Source organism: Dendrobium catenatum, unplaced genomic scaffold, assembly GCF_001605985.2.
Source record: "Dendrobium catenatum unplaced genomic scaffold, ASM160598v2 fragScaff_scaffold_542, whole genome shotgun sequence".
NCBI classification, from domain to species: Eukaryota; Viridiplantae; Streptophyta; class Magnoliopsida; order Asparagales; family Orchidaceae; genus Dendrobium; species Dendrobium catenatum.
This window is the reverse complement of record NW_021319004.1, coordinates 1,489,156-1,500,546: the sequence shown is the minus strand read 5'-3', so window position 1 is coordinate 1,500,546 and position 11,391 is coordinate 1,489,156. Positions and strand designations below refer to the sequence as shown.

At 33.5% G+C, this 11,391-nt stretch overlaps 1 protein-coding gene across 4 annotated transcripts in view; it reads left to right on the top strand.

Moving 5' to 3' along the window:
* LOC110111892 (beta-amylase 7) overlaps positions 1 to 6,465 on the top strand; it is a 47,658-nt gene extending 41,193 nt beyond the window's left edge. For 3 of the 4 annotated variants that reach the window (XM_028694698.1, XM_028694699.1, XM_028694696.1), the window contains one exon: positions 5,834 to 6,465. In XM_028694698.1, the coding sequence (XP_028550531.1) occupies positions 5,834 to 5,856 (23 nt within the window). In that variant the 3' untranslated portion in view covers positions 5,857 to 6,465. The remainder of the gene's footprint in view (positions 1 to 5,833) is intronic. The other variant, XM_028694697.1, reaches the window with a different exon arrangement.
* The last annotated feature ends 4,926 nt before the right edge of the window (positions 6,466 to 11,391 follow it).

Below are 11,391 nucleotides of genomic sequence, written 5' to 3'. Positions count from 1 at the left end.
CAAGGTAGGGGAGGAAAAGCTCTCTCTCTCTCTTTTTTTCTCTCGGGATGGAGGGTATCGAACAAAGGGAGGAGGTCGGTCGGCTGAGGGAGCTCGGCCGGCTCTGGTCGTGAAAACAGAGGGAGGATCGGAGAGCGGGAGAGAGTCAGAGCGTGGAAGAGGGAAATCGCGTCAGAGCTCGGAGAGGCCGAAGGTCTCGCATCTGCGGCTTTTTAACGACTCCAAGCGAGTCGTGTGGGCGACGTGGGGAGAAATGACGCTCGGTATGGCCTCGACGTGCGACGAGCGGCGCTGGATCGTGCGACGTGGGGAGGCAGGTATGGGATTTGATTTTTTTCTCTTTTTTTTTATATCAGAGGTCAACACAGCATCAAAAGCCAAGCCATTTATACCCCACTCAGCCATACATTGATGAACTGACCATTCCTTAACCACTTTTTCAATTTGGCTTACTGAGGATTTGCAAGCTTCAGAATTCTTTTTGTGGTCATTGAAACTTTCTGGTCTGTCAGACGTTAACATTCATGGGCTTTGTGTTTTTAACATTTGAAATTTGTATGAATGTCAAATTCTCTGGTTATATTCTTATAATAACTTTGACTATCAATAGAGATAGAGTCTCTAAATTCATATTTGGTTTGTAATGTGAAGCTTCATTTATTTTGATAAATCCTTTAGCTGTTATATGTGGTTACCATGCCCATCATAGTGGTAAAGACGTGTTTTATTTTTTAGATGCATACTAATGTGTCATGGGCCACGTCAACTCTACAAATGATCGGGATCAGAAGATTGTTTACTTCTGGCCATATCGACTATAACTGCTTGCAAAGGTCTCGGGTCTATGGATTTATGTTCATGGCTTTTAAATTCATGTGGACATTTATTATTATATGGACCCTTTAACTATACTCCACATGTAGAGGACCATATATAAATGTTATGACTTACAGACTAACCCCATAGGTAGGGTTGCCCATAGAATTTTCTTTTAAGAGAATTTCTGTTGAAAAATGATCTGAAGGCCTTATGCAAGTGCATTTTAAAAATATATTGGTGGCCTCTACGCTAGTATTTATCATTATGTCATTTAAATGGTTGTAACTTATAGATCGTCTGCTTAACTTTTATTTATAGAGGGTCAAATCTAAAGATTAGAACTTATGTGTCACATCCCATTTTGACCCTTTCTATAGTCAATCTAGAGTGTAGCAAAAAGGAGAATCTGAATAGAACTCCTTACTTACACTTATTCTAACATACATCTATCAGAATCAGGGAGTAAGGAGTAGTCTATTCAGAATATCCTAACGTATATTAACTTATTAAGTTTTATACTTCATAACAGGAAGCATGTGTAATATAGCTCAAATAAATGCTTATCTCAATTGAAATATAGAGCTTTAATAAAAAATTAAATTTACTTACGTACCCAAAAGTCTGTATAGCTCCCACTTAGATCTCTTTATACACCAAAAAATTATATGTACACAAAAAATGTAGTCAACTGTTTTGACTACTACCCCACTTATTCTTTCTCTTGCTTGCAGTACAATCATTAGTAATGAGCTAGAGCTCAACAAAATATGCAAGCAATTTATAAGAAATAATAATAATAATACTTTGACAATTGATTTAAAATATATATAAATTTCAAACTTGTTAGAAGAAATACATAACATCACTTTTTGTCTTGTTTACTATTTAATACCTTTATACAAGTCATATGATGGTTATAGGCTTTTGTACCATTTTAGCTTTCTAATTCAAGGTTGAGTCTGAATTTATAACTTTTAGAATTGATGCTGATCTCTTATTTAAGGTTAGGTCTGAATTTTCAACTTTTAAAATTTCGATAGTATAGACTTATCTCATCAGATCTTTTGCCTTTACTTGTACGACCTTACCCCCAATATATGACTTATTTCACCTTTCCAATATCATTCCCTCTAAAAAATTATATTAGGAATTATTGAAGGCACTATTTAATGAATCAACAAATGCATGCAAAAGAAAATTGGAATAAATGTTATCATAAACATAATAATTTCTAGGTTATAAATAAATTAAATTTATTATTTCCTATGGCATCGTTTGGGTATCTTACCTTACTAGGAATTTGTTCTTCAAGATCTACAAGTACGTCGAGTACAAGGGCAACTCGATGTACAAAAAGTACACTCCATGGCAGAATCAAAAAGGAAGTTTGAACAAATTAGAACCAAACTTCCTGGTGTTCTCAAGCCTCTTCTTAGTCCTATACTTAAGAAGAAAACAGTTCTGGTGCCCACAAACACCAGAAATAACAAGTCCACTACACTGACGACCTCAAAGGGAGTTCTCTTCAAAGTAACGGACTTCAAGTTCTAGAAGAATTTCCCCGGTGAATGAGAAAGGGGGAGTCAACATCTACAACGCATGCCACCGGATTCGCAACACTTGTATTAGCGGACATAAGGCGTGTATAAGCTCTCAAATGAAAGTTGTGTGCATCCAAACGATAGTTATCTACACAACTACAAATACTTCAAAGTACCCCTGCACATGCACTACAGTTTGTATACACATAGGTACACAATGGGGTACGTCTAAATCAATATAAAAATCATCAGCATGGTCCCCGGCGAGCATATTATTGGTACACGCGTGACGCCTAGGGATGCTGCGCGGGTAGATAAGTGAATTCTAGTTCGAACCTGATCCTTCTATACGGATCAATAGAAGTCGACAGAGTTCGAACCTTCAAACAAACACATGGTTATGGGAATCGATGTATTTGTTTCAATACATTCATATTAGACCTTCAAGGACTACAATTAAAAGAATTCACTAAATAAAAGGCATGAAGCCTACGAAACCCGATCCTCCTAAATAGATAAATAGGAGTAGACAGGGTTCGAGATATCGGATAAATATGCGGTCACGAAGTTGACCGGAATATTTATTTTGTATATTCATATTCGGCCTTCAAGGCTTTCAACAAAGAAAATTCATAAACAAAGGCATGAAGCCTATGGAACCCAATCCTCAGTCAATAGCTTGTCTGAATTGACAAGGTTCAAACAACAAATGGAAATGACCCCAAACACCCTGATGATGGCCGTGTTGAATGTAAATCTCAACTGGAGGGGTTAATTTCGGGCATTTTTCAAATCTACCAAAAGTTCACTCAAAATCCAAAAATAAAAAAATCATAAAATTTAAAATATTTAAAATTGAAATTCAATCATCAATCACTTAAAGCAAAATTCATCCACCCTCCGCAATAGTTTGTTGGGGTGGACAAATTAAAAACTATTTCAGCTCACAAATAGCCAAATGCCTAGTCGAAAATATCACTAGGATCCATTCTCAAACCAATCTCCTGCTAGTAAGGACGTGGTATGTGTCCTCTAACCGGCGGTTTTGCTGCCAAATGGCACCGCAGGATAAATGGTTATGACCCGGGGCCCTCTGAACCAAGTGGTTTTGCCGCCAAATGGCACCACGAAATACCGGTTATGACCAGCGCCAATATGCTCCTTATTGGCATCAAATCTTTGAGATATGAATCAATAGGATATGATCGATAGGGCACAAAGCCCTCTATCGGCTATGGTGGATTCAAATTTGTCCCCTTTGACAAACATCCAACCCAGATCTACAAGGTCGCCTTGGACAAAGCAATCCATGGCTACCGACAAGGATCCTTCTGTCAGGTTGGGTCGACTACCTCCTCTGACTAAGTAGACCAGGGACCACGATGGCCCGGGATGACGAAACCATGGGATCTTGATCGGGCCCATCATCCATTTCCCCACCATCCACTTTAAGTGCAAGATGGTGCAATTTCTATTTAAATATCAAATCTTCCATCCCAAATTCCAAATCCAAAAACCCAATTCTTCAATTCCCAAATCCAAACTTTTCAATTTTTATACCCATGCTGCTACTATATGCCAGATAACACGTATTTTATGCGTATCTGATTGATGACTAGCCTTAATCGAAAGTTCTCTCTCGTGATCGGGAGGGGTAATTAACTATAGGGGCTTGCACCTATAGGAAACCAGAACTCAGATCATAAAGTCCTCACAAAAATGAGGGCGAAATTTCTGGGTAGTTTCTTATCTACAAACCCATCTGCCTTCCAAAATTTACCTCGGAACTTATATCAGTTAAAACTCCCTCGCCAAAATGAATAGAAAAGCGCAGCGAGGAGGCCGGGGCCGAATTTTCGGAGCCCACAGATTGATGAATAGAAAAATTGTAGAGAAGAAGGGAAGCAGGGTGTTTAGGTTGAGAGATAAGGGTATGGAGCTCATGTAGCCTTAAAGTAGGTTGGGGGCTAAGGGATAGAGTGAAACAAAGTGAGAAAAAGAGAGGATTGTGAATGTTCTTATGAGATTTCTTGTTTGGGGTGGGGGTGGGGGGGTGGGAAGGAGAGATATGGAAGAACTATTTTTTATTCTTCATGCAATGGACATAAAAAGGGGGTGAGATAGAGACATGTAATAGAGAGACAATATTGCCAAATAAAAAGAAAGGTGGTTTCGAAGGACTTTATGGTAGGAGAGATTTGAGGTGATATTTTAGGATTTTAATTTAAAAAATGGTTTGGGAGATTGAGTGTTTTCTGTAAGGTTAGAATATTATATTTGAAGGGAATATAGTTTTGATGGGGAAAAAAAGGAGCTATAGGAGGGAGAGATACAACAATGGAGAGACGGTGAAGCTTGTGAAAGTTTTATGGGGCTTCTTTAAAGAGGTGGGCAATCAAGAGAGAGGGAGATGGAAGAAGAGTTGTTTTTTATCCTTCATGCAATGGACATAGATAAAGAGTGAGATAGATATGCAATGGAGACTAAACATGACTAAATAAGAAAGATGGGTGGTTTTGAAGGAATCTATGGTAAGAGAGATTTGAGGCAATGTTTTAGAATTTTAATTGAAAATCTTGTTGGGGAGATCGAGTGATTGCAGTGAGCTTAGAATTTTGTACTAGAATGAAATGTAGCTGCGATAGGAAGTAAAGGGAGGGGCATTGCACAATGTGCTGGAATAGAGATCCTGCGGTTAGGATATGATGGACTATAATGTTTGACCTGTGCTTTTAAAAGGAAAGGAAGAGAAAGAGAGAGGTAAGGAGTACTGGTAAGGTTCTGCTCGGCCAAATCCTGGGTAAGGCTACAATATTACATGGGTTAGGAAAGGAATTGGAAGCAGGTTTGAGGTAATTTGGTTTTAGAATTGGACTTACGTTTAATATGAGCCATTGAGGGTTTTGAGAAAGCTTCCATTATGATAGTTGACAGCTTCAGAATGGGAAACTAGAAACACTTGACATGACTTAGGCTCGTTTGGGACGGCTTTCTTACTGCTTAAAGCAATTTTTTTAGTACAATAATTAAAAAATTTTAACTAAAATGTTGTTTTAAAAAGCAATAAAAATATCGTCCCAGACGAAACCTTAATGTATGCATTGAAACTAATCTTCATCAAAATATTGAATCATAAACTTGCTAAACATTTCATGTCTTTTCCTGGTATGCTGAGTTGGGCTTTAATATCAATTGAAGTAGAATAGGGTATACAAAGATTCGCAGAAATCTTAAAGAAGTGCTAGGAAAACAATTAAATAGCATTTAAGATACATTGCGGCGATTCAGAAAATAAACCTCTGTAATGACAATAGGGTATATACTTTGAGAGAAGCCTGATGAACTTGCACTAACAGTAAATGTTTCCATTTATTTCCTACTTTGTGAGAAGTTTTTTCATTCCCATCTACTGTTCTTCATTTTACTGGTTTTGGTGCTTGTTTTGACCATGGCTTCCTCTCCTTGTTTCACAGGCGAAGCTGTTCTTGATCTGTAGTAGAAGCGGATTGGGTAATAAATCACCGTTAATATATTCTTTTCTCCGTTGGCCTAATTGTTGCTGTAGGTGTAGGAGAACCAATATCAACTGTAGACCTCAGGATTAGGATAGCTAACCCCTTCTATTTTTATCCTCTCCTCCTTAACCAAAAGCAGGAACTCTAATTTTTTTTCCAGAACTAACTTAATTTTGGTATTACAACGGAGTGCAGATGCCTTCCCTTTAGAATAGTGCTTTGCTCTGCTATTTTTGTTCTGTAGAGCAATTTCAACCTCCATTAACGAAGAAATTTGCAAGCTTCTTCTGCTTTTGATTGCATAATTGAAGGTATGGAAGTTCAAGTTAAGCATCCATCCGTCAGCAAGGGTTGATATACAGAATGTTCGTGTTAAATTATTGTAACGATAAGTCTCTCCTGCTGTGCTTATGTTCATTGGCACCTCTTTCTCCTCAAAAGAAATATTGCTTCTTCTGTGTTTAACTACAGTCATCACATGTTCTGTTCTCTGTGGTTGTAAGTATTTCTAACATGAATTGTCATTGTTTGTCTGCTACAATTTGTTCTATCTGTTTATAATGCTTTGGAGATTTAGCTTTCAACCTCAATGGCTTTTCTTTATGAACCATTATTTTGCAGTTCAACTCTTTTCAGCTAATTACTGTTATTGAGCATATCAACAAGACAGAAAGACTTTATTTGAGACCGCTTTTTTATTCCTTTCTAAATGACTTTCAGTGTAAATTATTTTTAAAAAATTTGATATTAAGAAGCTGTTTTAAAAAGCAATAAAAAAGTTGCTTCAAATGAAACCTAAACATGAATAAACTCGTCGATTTAAATTTGCGAATCTGTTTATTTGATATTTTCAAATTATTTGACTAAATATTTATTTAAAAATTATTTAGGGTGTTATTAAGAAAATAATGCTTTCTATCAATTTTCTCATCCAATGCAATTAAAAAAAGATGGATTAGCAGTGATAAATATAATAAATTATATTTTGAGCAAAAAAAAAAAGATTTTTTTTTGTATAATTCTAATTTTGTTAATTAATATTTGAATTTCTGAAAATTTTAAAGTAATTCAGAAAAATATTGTAGAATTTAATGAAAATTTATGAATAAATTAACATTTCTTATTAAAGCTATATGTTTAAATTACAAAGTCTAAGGAAATATATTTGATTCATTAAATAAATAAATAAAAGATGCTTCACACAATGATGAAAAAAACAATACTATTTAGTTATATTTTGATTTAGGTTTATTTTTTTGTTATGATGCTTTAATATTTCATGAATATAAATAGAGATATAATAATGAGAATTTAACTATTAATATAAATATAATAATTATTGTCAATAATATTTATAACATTAAATATAAAATTTGTAGTGGCTTAATAAAATTATCAAACAATTTTCATTTCAATTATAAATTTAAACAAATATTGTGACCAGAAAAATTCGTTAAAATGTAAAAAGAGAAACAATATTTTAATAATTAAAATTATTTGCTAAAGATTCTTCATTTCAAATTACCATGATAGAATTAAAGAAAAACATACTTGAATTCATGAAAGAAAGATGATTTTGGGCTATTAATTTTTCAATCTAATATGATTTCCCTTAGAGAAGATTTTATGTGCTATTATAATGATTGGATGTCATAGAGCATGAGAAGATATTTATCATATCTATGTATCTGCATTAATTGGGAATCATATCCATATCTTATAAATAATTTTTTATAATTCTGTTTTAGCTCATCATAAAATTAGAAATATAAAATTAGGTCTTTACTATAATTAATTCAAAATTTTGTTATGCCCAAAGCTCTATTTCTTTAATCTCAATAATATCACTTAAAAAAAGAGATAAATTTTAAGATAACTTATAATACAAATTTAATTACATATATAGACCCACATTTGTTTTTATTTATTTATTTATTTTTTGAACAACCTTCCACTTGGGCTATATATGTTCCTTATGAATTGTGTATAATATTATGAATACAAAATTTGTGCTATTATGAATAAAGGTATATGTGGGTAATCTCATCCATTAGTTATATCAATATAGGATCAAAAGAATCTTTACTATATTTTACATATGTCCATCTAACCAAATGACATATGTGTAGCATGAATATTACATGCAATGTGATTTGAAAGCATGCCTATTTCCAATTGGTCCAACTTTATTTCTTAAGGAGATCAACTCAAAAAAAATCAGAATGAATAAAATAAGTTTTTAAGTTATGCAAAACATCAAAAAGAAAATAAAATGGTATCAAAATACAAACTTCCAATATAGTAGTGTAATAGCCCCAATCTTTATTTTTCTAAATTTCTAGAAATTGGTTTGTGGTAGAGCTGCGATGCCTCGACTTTGAGCTCTCGAGTTTTTGGAAAAATAACTGAGCATAACTGCATTAGGGGTTTGGGTGTCATAGCGCTGGGTCTTAAACCTTTTTTTTTTTTTTTTTGTAAAATATCTAAAATAATTAGCTTAAACCCTTATCCCCAGCCATTCCCTCACCATTTCCTTGTGTTTGGTCAGTTGAGAAGAAGAGATAAAAGGGGAGAATTGGGGGGGGGGAGAGAGAGAGAGAGAGAGAGGACAAAATTTGCTTATGAGTCATTTTTTTCCATCACCCTAGTTGGGAAAATGTTATGATCATATTAGGTAATTTGAATCCTATTTCTATTAATAATTTTGATTTCTAGGATTTTGTCTATATAATGTTAAATATATGTAAAAATAAGAAATGATTGACTAATTCGAGTGGATGAAGATATGTTATCATGTACAGGAGGGTGAGATGATGAGATTTTTTTTAAATAAGATTTGTGATGTAATCATAAGCGATATGAAAGAGAGATATAAGGAGGGCGACTGATATGATATGATACACCGATGGATAGAAAGTGATGACTTCTTACATGAAAATCACCTGACTTGTTATCTTACATATATATGCATATGACATGAACATATATGAAGACTTGCTTAAATGATATGATAATATAATAAAAGACATGATTGATACATCTAAATGATAAAAGTGGAAAGGCTGATATCAAGGGTACATGATATATATGAATTACATGTCATGAATTACATGATATGCATACTATACATGATATACGACATTGGCATTGGATATAAAACATGATATACATGCATAAAAATTGTAAGGCATGCATATGATAGGCATAGAGTGATGAACATTTGTTAGTGACACATGTCTTGATTTACATAAAATGATATATAATCTATTTTGTAACTGACTGTTATAGAATTGACATAACCTAATGGTCTTCATGGCTACTAATCACTACTCATAAGATATTCAACAAGATATTGTTCATATATAATGCTACATGTTCTTAAAGTTTTGTTTACTCTACTTTGGATTGAATAACTACATATATATATATTTCTTTTATTTCCTTGTGATGATTACATTTGTAGGTTCTAGTAACCTATTGAGATGTTAGCTAATTACACGGTTTTATATATTTTTTAGGAGAGGTCGGGATTTAATGGAGTGGGGGTAAATCAGGATTTAGGTTTATGTTATTTCCTATATTTTGGATTTTGCTATTTTGTAGTTAGGAGTAGAGAGAGGTAGATTGATGTATTGATTGGTCTCTTGACTATTGTACATAAATTTTGAGGAATAATTAAAAAATATTTTGATGTATGTGATCTATAGTTACTTTAACTATATTTATTTATATTAATGGATTATTAGAGGTTATAGCTATCTTGGTATCAAATAAAATCTATATTAAAATATCTAATGATCTCCAGTTAGTCTAATGTCTTATATGTGAGCATGTAATCATTTATTTTCTATAAGTACCTCATAACCCATTTGATTGCTTTCTAATGATCATCCCAGGGTAACTTAAATATATGCCCAGCACTCTAGCAAAATATATTAGCTTATTTTTATGATTTGTTATTTTTTGATAAAGTTTAGAGACATGGTTTTATTTTGTTTCCTATTTTTGTATTTAATGTCATTTTGTATATGTATTGGAAACTACTTGAAGAAGAAAGTGACTTTGTATCAAAATGGTGAGAGTTTTGTATTTCAGGGAATCATAGGTGTTCTTTCTTCTTTAATTTCTACTCTAACAGTGAATAGGCCTTGGAGGAAAGGTGTCCTGGTATTTTTAGCATATGTCGGAGATGTGAGACTCTCATTTGACTTATTGAGTAGTGTCATGTAGTTTAAGAGATTCTAAATGTCTTCCTTGAGGAATTAGTGACTTTAGTGCCAGATAGAGTGATAAAGTTCTATATCAATCTTTTTCTTAGTACTGCTCTGATCTCTAAAGCTCCATATAGAATGGAACCTAAGGATCTTCAAGAGTTGAAGATTCAGCTTCTGGACTTAGTTGACAGGGGATTCATCCATCCTAATATGTCTTTATGGGGAGCACCTTTTCTATTTATAAAGAAAATAGATGGTACAATGCATATATACATTAGTTACTGGGAGTTGAATAAAGTCACTATAAAAAAAGTATAATTTACTTATAATTAATGATTTGTTTGATCAACTAGCTGGACGTTTAGTATTTTTAAAGATTAATTTGTGATCTGGTTATCATTAGTTGAAGTTAAGGGTAGAGGTTGTGGCAAAGACTACATTTAGTATGAGGTACAGCATTATGAGTTTTTAAACATACCATTCGAAGTAACTAATGCTCCAACTATCTTCATGGATTTGATGAATAGGATTTTCAGGAAGTATCAGGATCAGTTTGTGATCATCATTATAGATGGTATTTTAATTTATTCTAGATCTTAGGAGGAGCATGCAATACACTTGAGGACTGCTTTAATGATTCTAAGGGAACATTAGTTATATGATAAGTTCTTGAAGTGTGAGTTCTGCCTAAGGAGCATTTCATTTCTGAGGCACGTTGGGAGAAATGCATACATTTTAGTATAACCATAGATGATTCAGGATATTCTGATTGGCCAAGGCCTGCTATAATTTTAGAGGTTCATAGTTTTTTAGGTTTGGCTAACTATTATCAAAAGTTGGTTCAAAGATTTTCTCGCATTTATTTGCCTATGACAAGGCTAACTTGGAAGTCAGTAGCATTCATATAGACTCCAAAGTGTGCAGAGAGTTTTTAGATGTTAAAGGATCATTTAACTTCTTCTCCCATTTTGACCATTCACTTAGATACATAGAGGTTCAGCTTTTTAGTGATGCATCATTGAGAGGTTTGGGATTGTGCTAATGCAGCACGGTAGAGTTATTGCTTATTCATCTCGATAGTTGAAACCATACAAGAGGAACTATTTGACACATGATTTGGAGTTAGTTGATGTTGTATTTGAATTGAAGATTTTGAGGCATTACTTGTATGGAGTTAGATGTGATATCTTTACTAACCATCAAAGCTTGAAATATATTTTTACTCAGAATGATCTGAATTTGAGGCAGAAAAAGTTGTTATAGCTAATCAAGAATTATGATATATATATATATATATATATA